Source organism: Watersipora subatra, chromosome 3, assembly GCF_963576615.1.
Source record: "Watersipora subatra chromosome 3, tzWatSuba1.1, whole genome shotgun sequence".
NCBI classification, from domain to species: Eukaryota; Metazoa; Bryozoa; class Gymnolaemata; order Cheilostomatida; family Watersiporidae; genus Watersipora; species Watersipora subatra.
The window spans coordinates 23,695,530-23,723,257 of NC_088710.1; the positions used below are offsets into that span (position 1 = coordinate 23,695,530).

Here is a 27,728-nt window from a genome sequence, read left to right on the forward strand (position 1 = left end):
CCTTCTCTCAGCTCGATAAGCTCGCATTTCCGACAGTCTTCATAGGTCTGTCGACAGAGTCCATCGGCGTTCCTATAGTGGAGACCGGTTGGGTGTTTTTCTGAAAACTAGAATTTGGCCAGGATCTCTAATCATCTGGCCACCTAGTAGTTGGAGGGCTCCTTATGGTGACACGGCTACTGCAAAGAGACATGATCTATACATAGGACAAACTGCATCCAATATAGGTTCGAGCAAAAATGCTTCATGGCCATATTGCCGTGAGCAGCTCCCTTTCCACGGGGTCACTGTTTTTCTGAAAAAAGCTATTACCCTCTCAGCCCTTTCTTACACCTGGGATAGTACCGCTCCCATTCTACAGCCTCTGGCATCTGTATCCAGGATGTACACTCAACTCAGATCTGGATGATCCAACACAGGAGCCAAGGTGCTCTTCAGTTTGTTAAAGGCTGCTTGCTTATTGTGGCCTCACATCCACACCTTTTCCTTGCTGGCAAGCGAGTAAAGAGGCCAGGCTAAAGTGGCAAAGTTGCGAATGTTTTTTTTCTGTGATACCCTACCGTTCCCAAGAAGCCATGTAGCTTCCGGAGTCTCCCAGGGGTCTGTCATTGACAGACCACTTGAGTCTTTTCTGGGTCAGTAGCTACCCCTTCTGTACTAAGTGCATGACCTAGACACTGGATTTGGGACTAGATAAGTTTGACTTGAAGAGCTCCAGTTTCAGGCTGGCTCTTCTTTATTAGCTGCAAGTGGGTGTCAAAATTGGAGATGATAAAAATTTTTTCTTTCAGGTAGAGCTGCAACGTCTTTTAGTGCAAGATATGTAACACTAGTTCTAATTCCTAGAAGGTGGCTGGTGCCGAGGTATGGCCAAATGACAGAAATGATCTCCTCAAGAGGTCAGAGCAATAGTAAATGTTGACTTCTCTAGTGTGTCCATGTCTAAGGATCCCTGACCATAGCCACTTACCATAACTGGTGTGCTGAAGTACCTGCTGCCAGACAACACATTAAGGTTGTCATTGATACGAGAAGAGAAAAGGCGTCCTGTTTGGTGACTGCATACTGCTGCCAGTAATCAAGGTATAAGCATCACTCTCCATCTATTTTCTAGACGAGTTCAACCGAGGAGCTTCATGCGCCACCAGCTAGCTTTATGAACCTTGGGTCTAATAGCTCTAGAACTAGACGTTCAGCCCTTTGCTTCTTTTTGTGAGATCAATTGATGTGGTGGCTGGCATATAAGATGGGTTAACTCCTTGAGCATAATGGAATGTTGCACCTCAAAAGCCCAGCCCATATTCCCATCTGTGGTAGTGAACATGATTCGGTAGCGCGTCAGCAGCAACGCCGGTAGCTCAGCAGGTTTTGGCTTTGTGCAGTTGCATCGAACCACCCCATAAAGGTCTGTCAGGGGGCTGACACTTGTTTCTTCGGCACATCTGCACTCGGGGCACATTTCCCGAGCCAGAAAAAGATGATCCGTCATCCACCTGGTGATTCTCTATCCTTGTGTCCATGCCTACTGGACCGCCAGCAACTGCCACTGTCACCACGTTTTTTTAAGCCCAGACTGGTTTAGACTCGTAACCAATGGTGGCCCATCTGAACGATCTTCAATCACTCTCAGCAAGCAGTAATTCAAGTCATTGCACTGCTTGGAACAGCCATCTCAGTTCAGGCTGGCACCTCCAAGTCGCGTACCACCTGGACTTCATTGGGCTGCAACCGACTGAATCTGTCCATACAGATCAATTCACAGATACCGAAGGCTGCTTGAACTCCACGGCACACTGGTGGGTCCCTAGGAAGGACATTCTTAATATAGTATCTTTGCTAATTTGGCTCTCCACAAAGACTTCCTTGGTTTTTACATCCCCAAGCCGTATGATTAGTCGTAGTACTCCATAAATGGGCAGCCTGGACCCATCAACTATGTGTCCATGAATGTCACTTTTCTCTTAAGAAGTCCTAAACACATGCTTACTCAGCAAGTTTGCGATATACCTGGTGTCAAGCTTGAACTAAACGAGCAAACCTTCCAACTTCTCGAGGAGAAAAGACCTAGAAGAGTAGGATTGGCAGTGTTTGTGCCTGGGTTGGCCTAGTACTACTGCTGCTAAATCGAGCAGGTTTATTTTATCGGGGCACTCTAAGGGTTGTCAAAGCTATGTTTTGGGGGGTTGTGAGGCCCGACTTGTCCGTGTACCGTAAGCCTCTCTTACTGCTTTTAAGGAAAGCTTCGGATGGCGTATCAGGCTGTCGTTCTCCTTACCGTCCTTACCCTCGTTCTTCGACCCGGGAATCCACACACATGTAGCGGGCTTCAGAAGGGCTGGATTAGCTGTGTTGAGGTAAGTGATAGGAAACATGTAGGTCAGGCCATATAAGCAGGTTTCCGACGCTGTACCGGTCACTTTCTCTCCCATTGGTTCATGAGTGTGCTCTTAGCTGGGCAGCCTAATGCAGCCAGACATAGGAACATGCTGGCATGTCAGACCCATCCTTATGAGATTCAGGCTCCAGATCCTCCAGGGCCTGATAATAATTTAAGAGAGTCATTGTGGAGGTCTCTTCTACTAGCAACCTGGCAGGGATAGACCTCCTCTTCTTGTCTTGGCTCCTTGCCTTGGCGCCAGCGCTTCTGGATTACAGTTTCTCCTAGTCAGATTTCCTCAGCCTTTGCCTGTTTCAGCAAGCTGTTACTACGCACGTCCAACACAGGGCTGGTTGGTTTCATCTTGTTGTGGGAAAATTGGTTTGAAACCTTATTGCAACTAATTGTTGGAACTACTGGTGAGACTCGTAGTTGTTTGCCTGGTGCACTGGCTTTTTGGGAAAGTGCCAGCTGATGTGCTAAAAAGTACCACAGCCCCAGCGCTGTTGTCAGGGACTGTGGTGCTTCTGAGCACCACAGCCCCAGACAACAGCCTCCAGACAAGCACCACAGCCTCAAGGCTGTGTCTGTTTTTTCTTTTAGAGCCTTCTACTGTTATTCTACTGTTGCAACTACTACACCTTTTGCCCCAGCTGACTGACTGCATGGTCATGCACCATGGTTGTCTTTTTTCCGGGGCTTCCTCCACATCCTAGAAGTTGGTAGTCCCCCTGCCCGCAACATTAATTCACAGGAACTCCGTTCTAGCGCGCACGGTTAGAGTAGCGGCAGGCGCAGTCAAAAGGTGTCTGCAAGCCACAATGGTTGACCAAGCTGCAAGAAAGCTCTTTGGCCATGTCAGTCTAATAGGGTTTTGAAAGGTCGCCATATGCCCCTTGGACCAGCCCTCTGCCTGGCAGATGTCTCCCGAAGGAAGCTTACTACAACCCGCCTAAGAGTGCTCAGCTTAGCTTTTGCAAGCCTGCCTTGGCAAGAGGCTGACCCGGGCGCCAAGCGCATCAAAAGATAGCTTTCACGTAATTGGCCTGTTCACAGTCCTCTGTCACTTCCTTTTAGGCCGATCAGAGGTGTAGCAGGCCAGCTTCCTTTGTCCACACATTGACTCAGGCTACCTCTAGCAACCACCTGTTGAAATACTTCACATCTCCAGGTCCTGAGTATTGAGGTGCAGTGAAATGATAAAGCAGAGCCTGGGCCTGACGGGGCCATTGCCATTTGTTCAAGGACTTCTGCTAGCTGGCCCATTCCTTGGTTCGAGCCCCTAAAGCGTCAGCCATGCATATTTTAGTTTTAAAAAATTTCCAAACCCAGAGCAGCCCTTTTTATGCAGCACAGCTTACCGATCTCAAAAAAATCTCTCGTTCATTGCTAAAACCACTCAACTCTGGGGCAGCGTTGCTGCCGTAACTCGGCCTACCGAGTTAAAAGAAATATTTTTCCCACTAAAAAAGCTCACCAAACTCCGGGCGGCGTTGCTCATGTGACACAGCCAAGCGAGTTCAGAGAAATCTGATTCCACCCCTCACGCCAGCAATGCTGGTTATGCTGTCTCTAGCATAGGATTAGAAATGCTCCTGTTTCTAGACTCGGTCTTGTTGAGCCGGATCCTTGATTTCACCCTAGCCACCAGTGTAAAGGAAAATGCTAAGTCCATTCACTCTCCACAAGACAGTCAAGCAATAACACCGAGTAGTAAACTCCAACAATGTATGCATGTCTGTATATTTAAATAATTAAGTATACATCAGCATACATGTAAGATAGGCAGTAAACCAGATGCAAACCTGCCGAGAGCGTAAGCGTACAACTCTGTTCAAATGATCGTGCTCTGCTACCTTTATATATTTTCTCCTTTTAGGCTCAACCAGGTTTTCTCTCTGTTTCATTTTCAGTCTTTTAGTACAGTCTCCTCCGTCATCCGGGTGTCCTCAGTTGTAACTGAGCCTTTTCTTGTGACTGGAAGGCTTGGCCAAGTGACCATGGTGGATAAGAAATCGATTCCTACAGCCTTTGCCACTGCGATCTGCCGTAAAGCGACTGAAAATATTCCTACATTTATCATAAGGTCAAAGTCTAATTTATTAGGTTATTGTAACTTTTTATTACAAATATGTGTATAATGTATTACCACTTCATGGCGAAGTGAAACCTTAGGATAAAATAACATCATCAATTGGTAGTTGGGTGACAAAACATAATTGTGAGACAAGCTCGGAGTTTTGGTTTTCACTCAGTATTGAACCAGTTATTGATTGCTTTGGAAGATGAACAGCGTAAAAGAATAAAGCTAGCGACCGCAAATTTAAATTTAAAAGTTAAATTTGTATATATAGTTATTTATTAAAATACTGTTGTCAAACAATTTTAACTACTAAATCCGCATTTGATATCTTTATTTTCCCTATATTTTAGAACATCTCAGATAATTTGACCATAGATGTTAGCTCTGTTTAAAGACCCTTCTTCTGTGTGATCTGTCAAGTAAATGTAGTAACCGCAGGTGACTGATACGTTCAAAAACCACCACAGATGGGCTAAAAGACCCATTGAAATATATAAAATATACATGGAGATGTAGATGTAAACAGGTATCTCTCTGATAGAGGCTATACAAATACATATTATAATTAACTCTAAGATAAACTACACAATATATGAACTACTAGAGCTCATACATCATTATGTACAATAATACAACACTACATCATACTTGTATTATTGAAAGTATATAATAAAATACATGGAAATGTAGATGTAAACTGGTATCTCTCTAATAGAGGCAATAGAAATACATATTATAATTAACTTTAAGATAAACTACACAATATATGAACTACTAGAGCTCATACATCATTAGGTACAATAATACAGCAATACATCACACTTGTATTATTGAAAGTATATAATAAAATACATGGATATGTAGATGTAAACTGGTATCTCTCTGATAGAGGTATTAGAAATACATATTATAATTAACTCTAAGATAAACTACACAACATCTGAGCAACTGGAGCTTATACATCATTCGATGGTCTTTCATACAATCTTTTTTCAATTTTTTACATTATTAATTTTGTTTTCAACATTGTGATGCTTCTTATAGCATAAAAAATTGATTTTAAAAATATTGTATGTAAAATAACATGTATCCACCAGTTTAATACAATTTATTGGTCAAATTCAAGTGATGAGACAAGAGTATTCAGTGGTCTAGCAGTATACAAGTAGAGTCATTATTAAATATGGTTGATGAAGTTTTAGTTAAGAATGGAACTTCCATGTTTCTATGGTTTTGACCTATCACAAAGACATTATTTTTAAGTGAACCACAAATGAAATTATACTCTGCGCCAACTGAGATCCTACCTACCTCTATTCAAAATTTATATTAAAAATGATTCATATTTTATTGTGGTTGCTTGACTAAATATAGGTGGTATTAAAAAGTAAACATTAGTGAAGCTGTATGGTATATTCACTTAATCAGATGATAATATAACATAGGGTTTTACGGTGTGCTTCAACTTATTATGCATTGACTGCAATGCTTGCAGAGGCTACTGCACATAATTAGTTTGGAATGAAATTTAAAAAATATTGTTTTGTATGAGTTCACAAATAATATTTACAGATTAAATCAGCACAAACAGCTTCTTGAACTGAAAAATAAAGAAGTAAAATTTCAAAAGTTCAAGAACGACGTTTAATTTTCATTCAGTCATCTTTTGAAAATTATGGAATAAATAGATCAACAGATAGCTGTGGTTTGACAATGATTTGTTTTTAGGTCAGCCAAAAGCAAATAAATTCTACATTTATAAATATGTATTATGAATTAGTATGTGTCAATACAATATAAGGCAATTACTGATTGGCGCCTCCATGAAAGTGCTTAAGATAATTATTCAATTGTTTACCTTTAATTTTTTAAATGAACAGCAGAGCATCATTAGTTCTCTGATCCAATATTCAAGTAATTTTAAAAAAGTATATAGATCAAAAATATTTTAATTTGAGCATGCAATAGGCATAAAATGTTGAGTTTCTCGCTATTTTGAAAATGAACAAGATATAGAGATAACAGCGTGCTTAGAACTCGCCAGATTTCAATAGGTAACTTAATGTTTAGTGTTCATATTTATACATCCATCAACATTGTTATACGAGCATTGTCTCAGCGTGCAGATCCCAGAAATCCCAAAATAATTCAGTCTTCAATAGAAATTTTTTTAAATCTTATTTAAAAAATAGCATTAAAATTAATAATTTGATCAATTTCAGTAGGCTTTGTACAACTGTTTTGAGGCTATAAATAATATTTGATGCGCATGTGCAAACAGTACATGTTGCAAAGATTTGATCTTCCTTTATGGAAAGCTATTCATCATGAACGCACACAATTTTTTGAGCTCTGCTAAAAAAATCTGAAAAAATTGTTTGGTTTAGAAATGAAGAAGAGAATTTCAGGTCAGAAGAATTTGGTGAAGACAATGGAATTGAAAAAGAAGATCAACAGAGTGAATCGAATTGCAAAAGGGAGAGTGAAATGACTGGCGTTGAAACAGAGAATAATGACGGATATCAAAGAGGAGATGATTTAAAACCAAAGGAATTACATTTTGATGACAACTTGGCAGGAGTAAAAGTTCGAATTCTCAAACAGCTAAGTGTTTTTTATTATTTAAAGCTTTTTTTAGCATCGGCCATTATAAATGTTATACTTAACAAAATGAATAAATATAACCTTCAAAAAAATTGCGATGCTTTGGAGCCTGTTGATGATAAACGTATTTGGCGAGTTATTGGTTTAGTTTGCATATAGGTATTCTCCAAAAGCCTACTCCGTGGTCTTACTGGTCCACAAACTTTTATTATCTACGCTCATTTTTAATAAAAGTAAAAATACAAAGAAAAATACAAGCAAGTTTACTTTTTACCAAGCATTTTACTGACTATTTTGAAGACCCTGCTGGCAATAAATTGTTCAAGTTAGAAAATGTTATTGCCATGATATGCAACCAGTTATGTTCTGTTTTGCTGCCTGGTAAATTTATATCCATAGATGAAAGCTTGCTGGCTTAGAAATGACGGCTCAGTTTCAGGCAGTATATTCCTTCTAACACATCTAAATTTAAAATGAAGTTATTTCTTCTCCGATGCTATCTCTCACGCTGCGGATGCTTATCATAAACTATTTTAACAGAGTTGTTGTTTCTAAAAATGTATTTGTTATCGATATTTTGTGATAGAAAGGTGATAACTTTGACAAGTCAGAACTTCGACTGAAATATTCTTTGAGTCTTTGCAGGAAATATATGGCTGCCTGTTGAGAAATTTTGAAGCTTTCCAATGCATATTCATTTATAGCTCCATGCCAATTTGCATGTAAGTTATAGCAAAGTTTAGGTGACCATGTCAGGCCTTCATTTTTTGTTGGTCTTTTGAGTCACGCTCTGAGAATTTCGTGTGACGCTACCGTAATGCATCAGAGCTCCATAACTCCACTTTCAATGCTCTTCAACAACCAAATTGTTGTGAACCTAAGAATCTGTGCAAGTATTATTTATACAGCATTGTCAATTACCTTTATCAATTAGAAAAATGCAATAGAAAATGGCATATAAAAATAAAAAAATCATTGCTTCAACAAATTGAGACTTGTGCTGGAAAGCATTTGCAAGTTATCTGCATAAAACAATATCGGCTTGTAGAAAAATTTCTCAGCCTTCTTACGCTTGGTAATTTATGTACAGTGGTGTGCATAAACTTGGAATCACATTGTTTTGTTCACTCTATATCGAATGGATCTTCCATTTGCTTTCTATTTTCCCGCCAATTAGAGATGTGAGGCATATAAGTGGACTCGCTGTAGGAGTTGTGCATAAACCCCGGCAGTCCCATGCATGTACATGTAATTACCACAATTGGGATGTAAGTTACTGCAGTTTTCATGCAATCATGTCATAGGTTCAAATCGCCCTAGTAATTTCATCCGTACGCTAGTACTTTCTCAGCCATAAGTGAGCCGTATCGAGAGGGTTGAGAACTTTGTCATTAAAATTTTTCGCAATTTCCTATCCCTATCAATTTTCTAGCTTCCTTGAAAGTTGGCAAAAAATTTTGTTATTAATACTAATGGGTTTGGTTACGCCACTCTATCTTTAGTAAATATTAAGAACTCAGCTGTTTGATAGGTTTGGAAGGAGAATAAATACTGCTGGCAGAAGTTTAGAAACAAGTTGGACCACTACTGTAGAAAAGTAAACAAATGTCTGCCTACAACTATTAGCAAGTTTTATGGTGAGCATTAACATATTTAATATTATTAACTAACAAAAATTAAATCTTCTTAAGAAAAAATAGCACTTTTTATGGATGTCAATTACAGTTTGACAAGTTTAGAGAAGTCCATCTTTAATCAATAACAGCAATTTTGATGAAAGCTTAGTGCATATTAAAATTGTTTCAGAATACTCAAAGTTTAAGTAATCTGAATCATACAGTAATAACAACATTAATATTTTAGATTAATAATAGTAATAATCTATTACTTTAGATTAATAAAGGTATTTATCAGAAAAATGATAAAACTTAATAAAATTTTGGATAATTATTAGACTTTAATTCTACTTTAACACAGTTTTAGGGTAAAGTAATCCACTTATAATATTCAATGCTGAATAGCCAGCAAGTTAACATGGCTGCTCATCAATAGGAAGTAAAAAAATTTCTTAGAAAGAGTTCATACAAACTATGTGTATATTTACCTTTTTGGGAGTTGCCTTATATCACAGCTTGACAGGTTCAGCTCTTCTAGTGACCTCAATGCAGTGACAAGCTCAGGAACCTCTTTGATAAGGTTATTACAGAGATTCAACTTTTTCAGCGATTTCAGAGAGCTCAAGCTGCAAATAAAATATTATAAACATATTCATCTCTAATGAAATGTTCATATCCTTAACCTCGGTTTTATTAAAGTTGCTGAAAGATACAAATTTGCTATAAACACAGCAGAAATATCCAGCTATACAGCAAGAACATTTTATTAACCTATCAATTCATTATCATCTATTTTTATCTAAAAGATCATATAAATGAGCTACAAATGTCTACTAATTTCTAAACTATCAAAGGTTTTAGACATTTTGCTTTAATTTTCAACTGTGTTTGAGTGCTAAAGAAAGTTAAATTAAATTAGTATGTGAATCATGAAACAAAAGTGATGTCTCAAAATTAAATGTGGGAATTAAAATTAAATTAACATAACATTTAAATTAAATTTAAGTATTAATTAAAATTAAATATTTTAATTAATATTTAATTAAACTTAATTAAATATTAAATCAAATATTTAGATTTCATTCCTGTGGGAGGCAAACCTTCTTCCTAAAGCTTTTAGCGAGGCGACAGACACAGCTCTTATATTATTAAAGGATGCTGAATTAAATTAGCGTGTGAACCATGAAACAAAAGTGATCTCTCAAAGTTATGGTAATAGTACACACTGGCAGTCCCTTGTAACCTTAAGAGTTTGTTATGTGTAATAACTATTCCTACAAATATCCCTAGATGTGGAGAGATGGTTGTGTGTTGCAGATGGTATCATGCTTAGCTGGACTCCAATTATTTAGATTTCATTCCTGTGTGGGGCAAACCTTCTTCCTAAAGCTTTTAGCGAGGCGACGGACACAGCTCTCAGTATAGTAAAGCTAAAAATTACCCACGCTAAAATATTTTGCACAAGAAATAGTTCCCAAATAAATCCTCATTATCGTTTACCTACTTATTCTGAGACAATAAAAATAACTGCATCAATAAAAATATTGATTACATTTACAAATAAAATAAGAATAAAACATACAATAAATCGTTTTAGTTCCTTTAATAATCTGAACAAGACATAATCTGTATCTCTAGTTATGAAAGCATTCCGAATAATGAGACTAACAATATATTCTTCCTGGTAAATCAGTAAGTTTTAACATTGCTTTAGAAAAAGCCAAAAATCCTGAAAGAGAAAACATATGAGGAAAACATTTCTACTTTGACTGTTTATCACTGTGCTTATCTTTTTTAGAAGTTGTCTGGCCTCTATCAAACCATGAAAGTTCTTGATACATTAAAATAAATCGAACAAGAACAAAGAGATTGGTTGATTTGCAAAAAACAATTCTTACAACAAAAACTAAAGCTACTGGTGTAGCTAATGATTTGTCTCAATAATATCTGGTAGAGTCATTTTATTAATAGAGACGAACAGTCAACAAGCTAATAACTCTAAGAAGTGCTGAACACAAAATATCTATTAAGTCAAGTTGTACGGCTTGAGTCGTGCTAGTTAAAAATGATTGTTGGTAGTCAGTTTAAAGAGGGAAGTTCAGATCTAATTGCAATCTTTAAGATGTCTCATGAGAGTTGGGTGTAATGCTGGAATTATTTCTTGTTAACAAAAGTTATGTGTTAAATATAGGACTTTGAAAAATAGGTTTGCTTTAATTATGATAAAGTTCATTGGTTTAATAACAGCCAATAATCGTTGCCATTTTATTCAGGATTCTCCTTTGCAATATTTACTATAACATCGTTTCAGACAAGAGAGCATGTTTGTGAAGATACATAAACTCCCTATCACTAGAAAGGCAGGGTATAAAAGTGATGAATAATTTTTACAATGGGTTAAAAGTTTAAGTAGAAATGCTGAGGTTATTAAAATTGGCAAGGCTTGCTTTAATCATAACAGTCAATGTCTTAAAAATAGAGAAGCAATTAGAAAATTGACAAAATCTGCTAATTTAACATTCGGTCTCATAAGAATGCAAAAAAAAAGTTTTTTAGAAAAGAAAGTAAAAAAATTGGGTAAGAAAGACTAAAGTATCAATGAAAAGTACTCAAGCAAAGGACCCTAGAAATAGTGAGTGACAAAGGGTCTGATGTTAGAGGTGTTAATATCTATGCTAGAAATATTCCTAAATATTGTGGAAAGAACTATGGAGGGTACATGTGGTTGTGCTATAGGAAATGATTCTATGTAGTGAGCATAGATTCAAGGGTATAGTAAAAAAAATTGTGAAAGGTTTGGAGACAATGGTAAGGATGGCAATGTCTTTAGATATTGAGCAGAAAGCAGAGAATAATGTAGGATTTGAGCTTGCTGCGATTGCAAGTGTACTAGAGTTGCAGCTGCCATTGAGAGTTTTTCTCACCAGCTGAGAGTTCAATGGTTTCTATAGAGACTCTTCACAGAGATAGTGGAATAAGTACAATCCAAGATAGAAGTTACAGCAACATTACGCAACGAGGCTAGCGGTGGAAGCAATTACGTGAAGTTTAGGAGTCGGGAAGGCAAAATGAAAGGTTTTGTAGAGCGCTAGAAAAGGGAGAGGCTTTTGTGACACAAATGGCATAGATCAAATGATATGTTATTACGACACTAATGATGCTAAGGACTACATAGTAACAAACATGGAGAATGAGTTTTTGGGAATGACTGAGCTGAAGCAGCTATAATTATTGGCTGTTGTACATGTGCTGAACAAAATCAAGATTAAAAACAACAGCAAAAACTAGTTTGATCGTTTTTGATGTAGCAAATTAATGCTGGGTTAAGTCGCTAAGTTTGAAAGACTGTCAGCTCTCAAACGCATACACATAACTCTGAAATAACTCTAAACTTTGGCATTTTGCATTCACTATTGACGGAATATGTTAAAAAAGACCATGCATGTTGAGAGTTGTTGGAAATAGAGGTTGATGAAAGTTGAGTGATGAGCAATAAAAGTTAAGCAATTGAAGACTATGGTAGAAACCAGTTAAAGGAAAGTGGTAGAAAAATAGTATTCCAAAAATGATAAAATAGTGTGCTGGTGAAATGAAATAATTTATTGGATAGGCCTATGACACAAAAACAATGTTCAGTTCATGACTGGTCCTGGTCTTAGTACTGCATGGTTGAAGGGCCACATAGTGTTTTTTTAACCAGTCTATCATGCAGCTGGTAATGCTCTTTACAAGAACCACACACACACAATTTTTTAGATGAGAAAGCGCAATCCACGTCATATGAGGTTGCAACTAATGCTATGTTGAGTTGAGTTGAGTAATCATGCATAGGCAAGTGGGGGTCCTACTAGAGTAGCTCACAATTATACTTAATATAAAAAACAATGTTTTTTTCAGCAGAAGATATCATCGGAGGAACTTTGCACAGAGCTGGTAATTAGACAAAGTTGGGTGAGATTGTAAGATAAGGAAACTGTATGAAAGGACATTGAGATTGATATGTTAGAATGAAAGGCAAGTTTAAGGCACATATAACAGAGTTGCAGAATGTCAATGTACTCAGAGTGGCTCAGAGTGTACTAGAACACTTGGGCAAAACTCAAATGATTGCTGGGAGTAGGCCCGCACTCTATCAGAGACAGGCTGAAATAAATAGGTCTAGGCTTAATTTGATACCAATGCTTGTGGTGCCACTTTTGATGCTGTCTGAAATGCCCTGAAATGTTATTATAATGGTCGGCCTGTCATACCTGCATGTCTTAGTGAGAAAGCAGCAAATATGGCAGCAGCAGTAGCTATGGTGGATAGGTAATTACTAACTCAAAGATCAGACTCTGGACTAGTCAGTAGTAATTATAGCAACGATGACAGGGTCACGGTACCAATGTCGGTAGCTTTTGGTGGTTGGTTTAGCTTGTTGGTGGTTACAGTAATCGACATAAGGTTTCAGAAATACCAATGGTGGCAACACCAATAAAACAGAAGGTGATTTTGGCAGTGGCACATGATTGCAAGAGCTAATAATACAACCCATAAAACAACTTTATCCAAGTCAGGTAACCTGACAATTTGAGTGAATCATCAAAAGTAATGAAAATCATTGTGTAAAGCTTTGCAGCTATGCACAGTTCATTGAGCTCCTTCGTAATTTTAGTACCAACAAAAAAAGTTTAAACATTTTCCATAAAAAGAAAATAAGAGAAATAATTTTGTGTGATACGATTGTACGGTCAATGCTACATTGCCATCTGAGGCCATGTCAGTTGAATGTTTCCACAGCAATTGCGAGAAATTGATCATGTCATGTTATTACGCTGTATATAAGTTAGGGAAGGAAAGATACAGCCTTCTTATGTAACTGTTTCATGTAGGTATGCGTTTTTTTGTTTACAAAAAATTGTTGGCCCTATCTATCTTACTAACCTTTAATTTATTTTGAGAATATTACGATAAAACCTAGCTCAGGAAAACACTGATGAACATCATTCAAGTTTTTGTTCAAACAGTGTTGACTGCCAGAAAAAACTATAAGTTTGTTCGAAAAAGCAAATTTTATGTTTTGTAGAGAACAAAACAAAAAAAACTGGTGTTCATTTTCCAAATAATGAAAAACAGCAATATTTCAGCATTTTTGCCAAATCATGGTCTGAGAGTTTGCGTTTTGCGAAGATCCAACGTTGAGCTTGCTTTAAGTTGTAGTTGAGGGCTGAAAGACACTGTTTTTTTTTTATATTTTTTGTCATTCTTTTTGCCAATTCTAATAACAACATCGGAAGAACTTTTTTTCTCATACACTGTACAGATTTTAGATAGCTGGCTAGTGTCATACTCAATATTCAAAAACTGATAAACAACTTGGTAAAAGTAGAACTGCTCATTTTTCCTTTAGAAAAACTTCAGACTTATTTTGGAAAGAACATGTGTGTACATATTCAAGCCAAGTGTAAAATATACAGAGCTGTAGTCCTAAAAGCATTATTCAATAGATCTGGAACCCAAACCGTGTAGCAAGCAGAACTCAAGAGACTGAACGCCATCATGATGAAACAACTATGCAGCATAATAGATTTTACCTTAAAAACTAAAGTCATGAATACCAAAATCTTAAACTACATGTAAGTTAGATTCATATCTACTGAAACAATCTTCATAGACATAAGCTTAAGATGGATGAGAGATAACCACAAGATGAGTCATGAATGAATACATGAATCCTTACATGTATTACAGCATATTCACGCTACTATAGAAGGAAGAGAAATGACACCCAGACTGAGATACCGAGATCTAGCTTCACATAACGCAAAGTTAAAAGAAATAGAGATGACAAGTGAGGTACAAATAAAAATTATATATATATAAAAACTATTGAAGAGTAAATTCAATAACACATGTAACTAGGCTATCAAAAAATTACTACTGCCTGCCAAATTAATGACCACAGACATAAACGGCTAAAGCGTATAAAAATAATAAAGTATCTATGACAATGAGTAACACATATTTAACTTTTACGAACACTTAGCTGAGAACCATTAATTACAATCCACACTGCGAGTAATACTTATCTGTTTTGATGTACAGCTTATTTTTCTTCCGTTATTTTTGGCTTAACCCAATCTTATTTTAATCATATGATAACATTCAATAATCCTAAGGAAGCTGTCTTCGAAAGTGATGCTTTGATTTTCCTAAGCAGTGGGAGTAATCAAAAGTAATTTGTTGAATTTTTTCACAATAATTTAGATAGCTTTGATAATATTTTCAGATGCCATTTTTCATCATACCAGCAATCGGTGTCTTTCTTAATGTTTATTCGCTCAAGGGTTGACTTGCAACCAAATTCATATTACCGTTATTTGGTATCAAAAAATTTGCCATGTTTTACTCTGCTGTGTTGTAGGTGCACAATATGTGGAAATGTGATCACAATCTCGTTAAAGCTCAAAAACAAACAGTTAATTGCTGCCATCACAAAAATGCGGTAGGTTGGAATCATTTTCCAAAACGGCTCAAATGCTATGTAGTTGAACATAATGGCTTCTGTTTACACTTTCATGCAACCTTTACGCATTCAATAAAACTGTGTCTTTAGTACTTACACATCTATTTCATCATCATTGTAATGCTGTCCTTTTTAGCCCTGATATCTCAAAACTTACCGTAAAAATTTGTTTAATTTGTTAACCTTAGCTCGAAGGAGTGCATATCATCCTCTGATAATCATGAGGGGCCTGTGATGGTCGAAAAATGCTGTGGAACTTGCTCACGCCATTTGGCAAGAAGTATGGATCATGAAGCAAGAAGCATGATCAGATTATGACTAGATGATTAGACTAAACTGGAACTAAACTTTAAAGTAGCAAGCATCTATATTTGATAAGGGCTTTTTGGTAAAACCCAAGTGTTTGTCTTAAAGTAGTGCTACGAGACGTGTTATATTGAGCTTTTTATTGGCATTTTAATTTACATGATAACATCACGTGTCAAAACAATAACCTTAACGTTTGAGTACGTCATTGAAATAAAGAGATCCCAACATACACCGCTTTCGTGATAGCTGCGAATAACTGTTCGTTTTTGAGCTTTTAAGAGCTTGTAATCATATTTCCACATATTTTGCACCTACAACACAGCAGGGTAAAACATGGTGAGTCTTTTGATACCAAATAATTGCAATGTGAACTTTTTTGCAAATCAACCTTTAAACTATGGCAACAACTCAAATGCCATTAGTCATTCTCCTTTATGAACATGTTCCTACAATAAACAATTTAGCTAATATAAAATTTCATTGCTTTTTCAAATTTCAAAACTCAAGAAAGATGAGGTTTTAAATTGTGGCCAGGAGATTGTAGGACAGCTCAAATAATCTAAATAAATTATAAGTAAAATAAAATGATATATATATATATATCATAATAACAAAAAGAGTTTATAAAGCTAAAGATTATTAATTATTCATTTAAAAAAATAAAAGAGTAACTTTTAAGTTCCTTACAGTTAACTAGGTGTAAATCATGTAATTTTTAAATACAATATAAACTGTGATACATTATTCTTCTAAGCTCAAAGAGTTCTAGCTGACAATCAGTGAAATTCTTGATCAATCTCAATTTCTTTTACACAGCCTAGCATAATGTGAGAATAAGTGTTGTCATTTTATTATTTTTCCTTCCTCAGTAACTTCATAATTACACATGAGTTTTGTTACCTCTCTTCTTAATGTGCCCGGTTTGAGAAGAGATGTGAAAGAGCCAAAAACTAGGGCAATATTTAAATGTTCAACACCTTAAAATTGACAAAAGAATATTTCAAATGTTGATGAATATTTTTGTGTAATCCAGAGTATTTAAAAATCTTTGTACATCATTTTGTATGGACTTGTATAAACTAGTTTACCACAGCCTGTGTAAAAAAGTTTTACTATTTTTAGGCCAGGTTTTTAAAATCTCTTCGATGTCAACCCTCTGAGATGGAAAATAACCAATTAGTCAAACAATTCAAAACATTGTTTAATAATCTAACTTCAACAGAATATGAAATCTAGTTATCAAAGAATGTTCATTAAATAGAAAAAAATTCCACCATATTTTTGCACAATCAAAAAAGTAAGTTACCTCTGTGAATCCCTTAAAAGTATAGTTTTAATTGAAACTGTCTGATAGAGAGTCAGTGAGCAAATGGAATTTCTGACCAAAAACGTCTTTCCTCAAACATTATACTCAGTCCAAAACTTCTCAATAACGTCGCAAGAGCACATTTCTAGCAAACGTTGGTTTGACAAACAGAAACAGTTTCTACACAGATTGTGCGATGAATTAGTTTAAACGACATTTGCTACTATCGTGTCTCACAAATGTTATTCTGTAGATTTTGTTTATGGTTTTATATCTCTATATCTTTCATTCTCGCTTTATTTTTCTTTTTTTCCTTCTTACTCACTATCTGTAGAGTAACATGCTAACATGCGATCTAAAGTTTTCAAAAGTGTGTCGAAGTTATAAAATATGTCAAGACATTGTGCATAAATAAATGATAAATAATATATAAATAATTTCCAGTCAACTTAATAACCAAATATTTTTTATATGCAACCTGTTTATGTCCTTACATTATCACAATTTGTGTTCACAGAAACTATAATCTTTTTATCAGTTTGGTATGTTATGTTTAACAAAGTTTCTATAGTGACTACAATAATTACAAAAAGCTATGAGGGTTTATAATCATTAATCAAAGCCATTATTGTCTCAGCAAAAAATGGTTAGTAGATGCAGAGTTTTCGAAGTTATGAATTTAGTTTTGGTACTACTTCAGGTTTTTGTATTCACAGTTTATCAATATTTTTGTATATAACTACATAATAGTTTTTTTACATTCAAGAGATTTGTACTAAGCTGTAAATATATTCTCAATAGAGTTTCATGTTTAGTATAATAGTTGCTAACTGTTTAGGAAGTTTTTAGCGAGTTTTCAAGATCAAAATTTATTCTGTAATCTCCAAAAAAATAATTTTGGTTGACTTAAAACTTTTATTTCAGTGTTTTCAAAGATTTTTGCATCCACATTTTGTCAATAATTTTCTTAAGTAAATTTGTCTATCATTCCAAAACTATTCTTCGTAATCTTTATTAGTACTATTATATAACTCTTTCATTTGAAAACTCAACTAAATGCTAGGTTTTGAGCAGAGCATAATCAAAATTACTTTGTTTGAGGAAAAATTATTTCTTAGTGTTGCTTCGTGTTTTGTAGGATTTGTAGGTTGAAGGGATTGCAAGTAAATGTGTGTCAGTATGAGATAACCAAACCTTAATCTTAGATATTCACAATAAATATAACGAAGGTCAGGGCCCAAATTCCAACTGTAAAGTTAGTAACGTTCCATATTCCGCATATAAAAATGTGTAGCGTCAGTATGTTTTAAATTATCCCCACGTACATGTATTATAACTACTTACAGAACTATAATTATGAAGTTATATGCATTTGTGGTAGCTTTGCTCATGAAAAAACGAGGGTATGATTTTTTATGCTTTTTCATACTATCAGTCCAAACTTGAAATTAAGTAATTGTATCACTGGCTTTATATACCACACATCAATCTGAAGGCTACTCTAATATACTAAAATTAGTGTACTATATTCAATCATAAACTATTTTGGTTAAAAGGTGATTTTAAAATCTTTGCAGCATTCTAATTTTTTTAGACATACAAACTTTAAAATTTTGAAACAAACCAAAATTATGATAATAATTACCCAGGTAAGCAACTAGTGTTGTAGCAGTTCACGCGGTCTGCTATGTACATACGTGTACACCCGACAAGCTAATTGTTATGTAATTGCACTTGAGTGCTGTAGCGAAGTGTTTGTGGTGAGCGTTCGATTTCACTGGTGTTTATTTATATATATATTCAAACTTCCATCAACGCTGGCTAATAAGTAACATCGTGAAATCTACAATAACATGTTAATTACGAATAAACACAAGGAAGTTTAAATTCCAGTAAAATAGATATCAACAGTTGCTGAATGAATGTCATTTGAAAGCTTAAAATAAAAGATTATAATAGTAGCTTAAACACAAAATAAAAGATTATAATAGTGGCTTAAACAAAACGAACCTTTGGCTTTCTGTCACATTAGCTTGCCATAGTTTCTGATAATAAAATTCTATGTATTCAACACTTCATTTGCGTTTCAAAGCTAAGCATAATAAGTTCCATTCAGCTTTTAGTGGCTGCAGACGGTTGCTAACGCAACGATCTTTCCCTTAGTCTAAACGGTAAACAAGTCCCCGCCCCCCATTGATCGTGGTCCGAGGCAGCGGGTCTGTCAAACTCATTAGCCAAGTGATCAAACGAGCGAGCGCTAACTACTGAATATAGATTCTGTATGGATATATGTACACAAATTTGTGGTTGATCAGCCGCCTAGCCTACTATTATTACGGAATTTACTTGACTGATAAACAACACACAATAAAGTCCTTGCTAAAACTATTTAAAAACTGATTTATTTATTTAAGCAGAGTAGTATAGCAGTGGTTATAGTATTAGGAAAAATACAAGTTAAACAGATTTCAAGTTAGCTACACTCCCACCTTAATTTTTCCTTTGCAAAATTTATCAAAAGTTTTAGTTTTATTTTAAAGTGGTTCTAATGTAATTTATAGCATTTTATAGCATTACAGGATCTGCATGCTGTGGAAGTTGGATGGAGGTGATGGTCGTCTCACTCGTCTCTTTGGAGCAGTACTAACTTTTGAATGGGTCTTTCTAAGGTGGAGCCTTTCGTGATGATCTTCCCCTTGCTGTCGATGCCTCGGTTGGACATCTTTATCTTCACTTTTCTTATTTTGCTATCTGTGCTGGCAATCGTCTCCTCAACCATTCCATAAAGCCACTGATTCCTCGGAGTGTTTTCGTCTGTTAACATAACTATGTCACCTTTCTGAATATTGGGTTTTGGGTTCTGCCACCTTTGTCTTTTCATGATTCTATTCATGTACCCGGTTTTCCACAATGTCCAAAACTCTTCAGCAAACTGCTGAACTTTTCGCCACATATTCCTGCTATAAATGTCTGTACTTCCAAAGTTTCCTGGTGGTGAAGTCACCTCCTTTGCTTTCGATGTGATTAGGTGGTTTGGCGTTAGAATTGGCACCTCTGGGTCATCCATGTGGTTGACTGCTATTGGTTGGCTATTAACAATGGCCATCGATTCATAGAAAGCTGTTCGAAGTCCTGTTGTGTCTAGTCTATTGTGGTATCTTCCGATGAGCATTCCGTCTAAGACAGCTTTCACGCTACGAATTTGACGCTCCCATACGCCACCGGCGTGGCTTGCCTGGGGTGCAGTAAACTTGAAAGTTATTTGTTTATCTAAGAGGAAAGTTCCTAGGGCAGATGTCCTCTTATTTAGAGACTGTAGTTCTTTTGAAAATTCATTGCTCGCTCCGAGGAAGTTGGTCCCTTGATCGCAGTATATAGTGTTTACTGCTCCTCTGAGGCAGATAAAGGTACGAAGGGCATTAATGAAGGAGTCGGTTGTCATGTCATTTAACAGCTCGATGTGTATGGCTCTTGAATAAAGACATGTGATAAGCAGTCCCCATCTTTTTATTTCTGATCATCTTTCTTTTACAACAAATGGTCCGAAGCAATCTATCCCAATATTCAAGAAGGGTGGTGCAGGCTCGACTCTTTTTAACGGTAGGATTGACATTATTTGCTCCATGGGTTTACCCCGTAATCTTTTGCAGGCAATGCAGTTACTCAGAACGGACTTCGTCAGTCTGGTTACACCTATAATCCAATATCCAGCATTTCTGATGGCACTCAGGGTATATGTTCTACCTTGATGATGCGTGCTGTCGTGATAGTGGCGTACGATCAAGGATGCTATGTGGGCGTCACGTGGCAAGATTATTGGGTGTTTTTCTTGGTAATTTAGGCTCTGCGAATTCTGTAGCCTTCCACCTACTCTCAGAATTCCTGTTTCATCGACGAATGGGTTTAGTTTAGACAGAGTGTGTTTTTTGCTCAGTCGCTGCCCACTCTTTATCAAGGTGTAAGAATCTTTGAAGTGATGCTTTTGAACTTCGCAGATGATCTTGATTTCGGAGGTGCGGCCGTCTTCTACAGAAATTGGTTTTATGGACCATGATTTAGTACAATTTTTTTTAATGTTCCTAATTGTGCTAATAGAGCGCACGAGTCTGGTCCATGTTGAGAATTTAGCAAACCTAGTGACAACTGTAGTAGGTTGCCTGACGTTTGCAGTTTTTGACACTTTTAGTTTTTTTAGCTCGGGATCTTTTGGGTCTAGAACTTCAGAATGTTGCTGATTTAGCTTGTACTGATCAATGGTTGCAGCCTTCAGGAAGTCGGGTCCAGAGAACCACGCCGAATCTGCCAATTGATCACATGGTTTTCCTCTCGATGCAATGTCTGCTGGGTTGCAGTGTCCCGGTGTGTGATTCCATTGTTTGATTTTTGTTTCAGAAGTTATGATCCTGATCTGATTGTGAACGAATGTGTTGAATCGTCTAGAGGCGTTAGATATCCAGCCTATAACAATTTTTGAGTCCAACCAGAAGAACTTATCGTATTTCATATCTAACTGCTCACGAAGCGTTTTGCTAAGTTGGGTTGCCATGACGGCGGCCACAAGTTCCAGACGTGGTGTTGTAAATAAGCCTTTCGATGGTATCACTCTTGATTTTCCTACAAGAAATGCCACGTGTACATGACCATTGTCGTTAACTTGGCGGATATAAGAGCATGCTCCAATTCCAACATCACTTGCATCACAGAAGTGATGCAGTTCAGCTCTGACGACTTTACCGAAATCTTTTGGCTTGAAGCATCGTGGTATGTTGATTCGTTCTAATGCTGGCAGTTGGGAGGTCCATTTGTTCCATTTAAGAGATATCTCTTCGGGTATTTGCTCGTCCCAGCTAACATTGGCTTTGTTTATCTCTTGCAGGATGTTTTTGCCAATTAAAGTGTACGGAGCTATAAAACCAAGGGGATCGTACAATTGGCCAACGATCGAGAGGATTCCTCTTCGTGTGCTTGGTTTTTCCTGGATCTTGTTCACGAACTTGAATGTGTCGGACTCCATCGACCACTGTAGGCCCAGAGTTCTTTGTTCGGGAAGTGAGTTTGCAAGTAGGTCTTTGTCGTGTACTGATCTTTCAGATTCGGGGAGAGATGAGAGAACTTCCACACTATTGGATGAAAATTTATGTAGTCTTATGTTACCCTTTTTAAAAATTTCTCGAGATTCTGCAATAAGGCTAACGGCTTCTGTCTCTGAAGCTACACTGGTGATGCCATCATCGACATAAAAGTTGCGATTGATAAATGCTGCCGCTCTCTTGGAAATGCTGCTATGATCTGTTGCAATCTTGCGTAATCCGTATGTGGCCACAGCAGGCGACGACTTGGCACCAAATAGGTGCACCTTCATTCTGTAGGTTTTGGGTTGGCCTTCTTCGTTGTACCACAGGAACCTTAGATAATCTCTGTCGTTAGGCGCTACCAAAAAATTATAAAACATTTTTTGAATATCGCAGCTAATAGCCACTTGCTCCCTCCTAAACCTGCAGAGTATCCCAAAGAGGGAGTTCATAAGGTCAGGGCCTGGAAGTAGGTGATCGTTTAGCGATGTTCCTTTGTACACAGCTTTACAATCAAAAACCACTCTTAGCTTTTGTTTTTGAGGGTGTTTTACTGCAAAGTGTGGCAGATACCATCGTTTTCCTGGTTTTGCATCTTCTTCCTGCACTGGCTCCGCTAGTTTTTCCTCTATCAGTTCATTCATAAACTTATGATAATCTGCCCTGAATTGAGGTTGTTTCTGAAACTTTTTGCTTAGACTTTCTTGCCGACTCTTGGCTTGCTCTATGTTGTTTGGGAGTATCGGTCGTTGTTTAAACGGGAGCGGCATCATGTAATTTCCAGCCTCCGTAGTTGTTGTATGCGCCTCTAAGAAGTTCATAAATTGGTAGTCATCTTGAGACAGCATATCATTCTCGACCTCGCTGGTATTGGTTTGATAGGTTGTGCATACCTTGTGTTTAGTTCGGCAGGTCTCCTCTACACCGAAAACGGCCCACCCGAGTTCTGACCTGAGTGCATAGGGCTTATTGTCTCCACCTTTGATAGCTTCCAGAGGGAAGAAGGCAGAAGTACAGTTGGCACCAATCAACAGGCTCACGGGGAGGTTCATTGGTGGTGGCAATTTGTCCGCTATCTTTTGCAGGTGAGGGTGATCCAATACGTTGGTGTGATTCGCAAACTCACCGGTCGAGTTTGGGATAGTTTCCCACTCATATGCTGATGGTAATTTAACTTCTCCGCCGTTATAACCTTGAATGATGATGTCTCCGACCATGTTTATCCTACTCAGTTGTATTTCGCCAGTCATTGTTTCGATTTCGATGGGTTTTGTTCCTAGACTCCTCAGTCCTAGTTGTGTCGTGAGATCTTTGGTTATATAAGAATGGTCTGACGCTGAATCAAGGAATGCATAGATCAGAACTTCATTGATCGGGTTTGAGGCTGAGGATACATACACTGGCATACCCATATTGAACAGCTTGTTTTGGGATGTCGTTCTTGTGTTTTTATTTGACAACTTAATTAAATCCGCACCCTGTAGATCTTGGTATTCCACCGGAGAAATGAGAGGACAATGCTCCGTGCTACTGGTTTTGTTGGAGTTCAGTGTCTGCGCCACTTGTGGTGAGTCGGTGTTTTTAGCTGCATTACCCGGAGTTTGTCGATAATTTAAGTGAGCTGAAGCTGTTTGTTGGTGAGGCGTGGCGTTTCTGGGCCACATGTGTCCTGATTTGTAGTTTCGGTGGTCCGCATTTTGTTGCTCTTCATCCCAGTCTTCTTTTGTTTTATGTAGACATGTGGCATGCCCTAGTCTTCTGCATTTGGAGCAGATGTTTTTTTCCTTTACTGCTGCATCTGGCAGCCCCGTGACCAGGTTTAACGCAGATGTAGCACAGCATGTTGTTAGCAATAAACCTCATACGCTGACTGTAGGGCTTTTCCAAAATTTTGAAACATTCTGCCACTTTGTGGCGGGGTCTTCGCAGTATAGGCAACTTCTCTCTGGTGTATGGTCGACGCTGTTTGTGGCTAAAGATCTGGTGTTATTGGGTCTTGGCCGTTTGTCATGTGCCTTCTCAAGATTTTGCATTAGAGGCTGTGAGCGCATTTCTGCTAAGTCGTCAACAAATGAAGCGAACTCTGCAAATTTAGGGTAACGCATTTCCTTCTTCCGTATACGGTGTGTCGTTGCACCCCACTTTTGATGCGCCCAGTCAGGAAGCACTCTTGCAAATCGTTCGTTGTTGAGTTCCTCGTCTAAGCTCGCTAGGCCTGGAATCGATTTCATGGCGTTACTACAGCTCTCCAGGTAGTCGGCGTATCTCTGGAGGGCTGGCGTGTCGTTAGCAGAGATCTTTGGCCAAGTATCGAGTTTGTTTTTCATTGAACGGGTCAAGTCCAATTTGTTCCCGAATCGAGAGGTGAGTTTCTCTCGTGCATGTCGATAGCTCAGCTCCGTACAAATCATAAATTGGCCATTTATGCATTCCCTAGCAGTTCCTTCAACATATTTTTAAGGTATCTGATCTTTTCAGAGCCGTCTTCGATGCCCATTGAAGAAAGATAACCGTCAAAATCACACTCCCAGTCGTCGAACTCTAGTGCATTGCCGCTAAAGATTTCAGGTTCGATGTCAACCTTTCTAGATCTTTTTATTCCTTGCGTAATTTCGTTCGCTAAAATGCGAATGGAATCGCTCTCTGATATCTCACTGTGAGCATGAAATGCCTGATTGATCTTTTCTTTTACTGAAAGTGCGTCGAGTCGGCTCCATATGCCCGTTTTTCTTGTTGGAGTTTCTGGAGGCGACTCTAGGTTCACAGGTTCAGTTCTTATAGGCTCTTCATACAGTGGCATACTCTGTTGGTAAGGCGTTGATTTAAGTAAGGACGCTCTTAGTGGTGGCTGCGCATTCAAACTGATTGGTGTTGTGAGTGTGGATGTTGCTCCCAGTCGCTGTTGCTGTTTAGGTTTCAGTCACAACTCTTCTTCTATATTCCTTTCTGCAAGGTATTCTTCAAGTTTCCGCTGCTCTTCAAGTAGCCTCTCTTTGACTTCCAGCTGTTCCTGTTCTCTAGTTTCTTCTTCTTCAGATGCCATACTCTGCTGTTGTTCCAGGATTCTTTGTGTAATCTTACTGGTTTCACCAATAAAGAATTCAAAGTGTTGTTTTATTTTCATTTCCACTCTATTATCAGATAGCTGAGACAATTTAGCGTAATCAGAGGTAATAGCTGAAGCCTTCGCTTCAATATCAGTTACGCATGCATTGAAAGTTTCTGACAAAACAACACCTTTAAGACAGCTCTTAAAAATAACATCGACCGCTCTTAGCTCTCTATTTATGGAAGCATACAATGAAAATGCTAACTCATTTTTCTGGCTTTCTTTGCCAATTGCAGAAGCTTTGAAGGTACGAGTAGGCCTGGTCTTAGCTATGATTTTTACTTCACTTAATGAGTCAGCACTGGTTGTAGGCATAATTGGATCTGCTAATTGATTTTTAGGATTGTCGTCCAGGTCAAGTAAGCTGTTGTTAACTCCAGCCATAATATGATCTAATTGATTTAAGAAGACAATTACTTAGCTTTATAATGAAAGACAGATTAGATCAACCACAAGTTCGTATACAATCTGAGTTAACTAAATTGAGCATACGCTGCTCGAGTCACAAAGCCGAATTATTTTCATGAACCGTACTCTGGACCAGTTTTGAATGGGTCTGATCACGATAGGCTAAACGACCCAGACCACGATAGAGCAAAGGGAACGAGGTCACACAGGTAGTCAGGGAAAGAACGTTGATTCTAGGTTAATTTAAACACCAATAATATTAGAAGAAATACAAGTTAAAATTTAAGAAAAAATACAATCACTGTCAATGCTAATTTATGAAGTTTATGACATTTACTAAATAACTATTTTAATCAAGTGAAACTTATCCAACAGTTGAATGTCTTGGAGTCCGTTACAGAGTTTGGTGATGTAGTCCTATATAGTCCTCTCTGTAGTTCACGATATTCAATCTGGCTCGTTGGCTCTGTCTATAGTTTGCAATAATCAGTCTAGCTCGTTTCCCTGTCTGTAGTTTACAATATTCAATCTGGCTCATTGGCTCTGTCTATAGTTTACAGTATTCAATCTGGCTCGTTGGCTCTGTCTTTAGTTTACGATATTCGATCTGGCTCGTTGGCTTTGTTTCGGTCTGGTAGATAACCACAAAGATTTCACTGTAGCAGTTCACGCGGTCTGCTATGTACATACGTGTACACCCGACAAGCTAATTGTTATGTAATTGCACTTGAGTGCTGTAGCGAAGTGTTTGTGGTGAGCGTTCGATTTCACTGGTGTTTATTTATATATATATTCAAACTTCCATCAACGCTGGCTAATAAGTAACATCGTGAAATCTACAATAACATGTTAATTACGAATAAACACAAGGAAGTTTAAATTCCAGTAAAATAGATATCAACAGTTGCTGAATGAATGTCATTTGAAAGCTTAAAATAAAAGATTATAATAGTAGCTTAAACACAAAATAAAAGATTATAATAGTGGCTTAAACAAAACGAACCTTTGGCTTTCTGTCACATTAGCTTGCCATAGTTTCTGATAATAAAATTCTATGTATTCAACACTTCATTTGCGTTTCAAAGCTAAGCATAATAAGTTCCATTCAGCTTTTAGTGGCTGCAGACGGTTGCTAACGCAACGATCTTTCCCTTAGTCTAAACGGTAAACAAGTCCCCGCCCCCCATTGATCGTGGTCCGAGGCAGCGGGTCTGTCAAACTCATTAGCCAAGTGATCAAACGAGCGAGCGCTAACTACTGAATATAGATTCTGTATGGATATATGTACACAAATTTGTGGTTGATCTGCCGCCTAGCCTACTATTATTACGGAATTTACTTGACTGATAAACAACACACAATAAAGTCCTTGCTAAAACTATTTAAAAACTGATTTATTTATTTAAGCAGAGTAGTATTAGCAGTGGTTATAGTATTAGGAAAAATACAAGTTAAACAGATTTCAAGTTAGCTACAAGTGTGGTTTGCAAATTTAAAAGGGGTTTACACTGAAGGATAAAAAATACACAATTAAAAGGCATGTTGTGGTTACCATCAACAAAATACAATCTTTCCAGGCTTTGAACTAGGATCTATCATATGTAAATCTTTTCATGTCATTAAACTTAAATACAAATGATGACTTTTATACAAGAAAAGGCACAATCACAGCACTTCAAAGTAGCTCTTATCCGTCACCTGTCAGGGAACTGGTTGATGTTGTTGTAGTTCATGTCAAGTACTTCTAGTGAAGTCAATTTTGTCACTGCCTTTGGAATTGACCGAAGAGGACCCCGACCAAAACCTATGTTGCTCAACTGGGATTCACCTTGACCGGTGATCATCAAAACTCTTAGCCTTTTTAGTTTGTCAAGTCTACAATAAAAATATGCAAAAAAGAACCAACTAGAAAATTATTCAAATAATTACCTAAACGTAAAGGAAGTCTGAGACACCTGCTTCATAACTATCTCAAATCAACCCTGCAATCATTGCTAGGTAAATATATAAAGAAGGTATTTGTATGTCAGAATATGAACCAAAGTAAACCTATTGAGAAAGCGCATAAATACTATGCTTCTGTCTTGCAAGGTTTTTTCTTTTAAATGTCTTCTGGCGGAGTAGGCTTCGACCCTAATTTCTGAGCACTAAATCGATTTCTTAGTTCTTGTTTGTGGGTAACTTGGCCAACTTAGGCTTAGTTTAGCTGGAGCTTATCGATAACTGTTTAAACAACACTGGCAGCTGACTTTCACCCAACCTTCTTTCATTAGTAGCAAAATTGTTCAATTAGAGCTCAGGTAGTGGAGCAATTGCTGAGACGAAGCCTCGTGCCTCTG

General features: G+C 37.3%; 1 protein-coding gene and 2 pseudogenes across 1 annotated transcript; all 3 read right to left on the minus strand.

The window, feature by feature from the left end:
* Positions 1–3,427: 3,427 nt before the first annotated feature.
* LOC137390446 (uncharacterized) lies at positions 3,428–21,346 on the minus strand (annotated as a pseudogene).
* A 68-nt stretch (positions 21,347–21,414) lies between these two features.
* Positions 21,415–23,290, minus strand: LOC137390447 (uncharacterized). Its single transcript, XM_068076779.1, has 3 exons — positions 22,585–23,290; positions 21,995–22,089; positions 21,415–21,474 (listed from the first exon to the last, which is right to left on the minus strand). Exons 1-3 carry the CDS (start codon positions 23,282–23,284, stop codon positions 21,415–21,417), a joined length of 855 nt encoding a protein of 284 aa, XP_067932880.1. The 5' UTR covers positions 23,285–23,290.
* Positions 23,291–23,731: 441 nt separating this feature from the next.
* On the minus strand, positions 23,732–25,365 carry LOC137390449 (uncharacterized; annotated as a pseudogene).
* Between the last annotated feature and the right edge of the window lie 2,363 nt (positions 25,366–27,728).

What these genes read in the sequence shown, in the direction of transcription:
- LOC137390447 (XM_068076779.1), bottom strand. Translation starts at nt 23,284, where the DNA reads ATGGGTATGCCAGTGTATGTATCCTCAGCCTCAAACCCGATCAATGAA. An exon ending in CAACATAGAGCAAGCCAAGA is followed by an intron (nt 22,090 to 22,584) that starts GTCGGCAAGAAA and finishes AGATTGCAACAG; the next exon opens with ATCATAGCAGCATTTCCAAG. An exon ending in TAGCTTCAGAGACAGAAGCC is followed by an intron (nt 21,475 to 21,994) that starts GTTAGCCTTATT and finishes TTGGAATTGGAG; the next exon opens with CATGCTCTTATATCCGCCAA.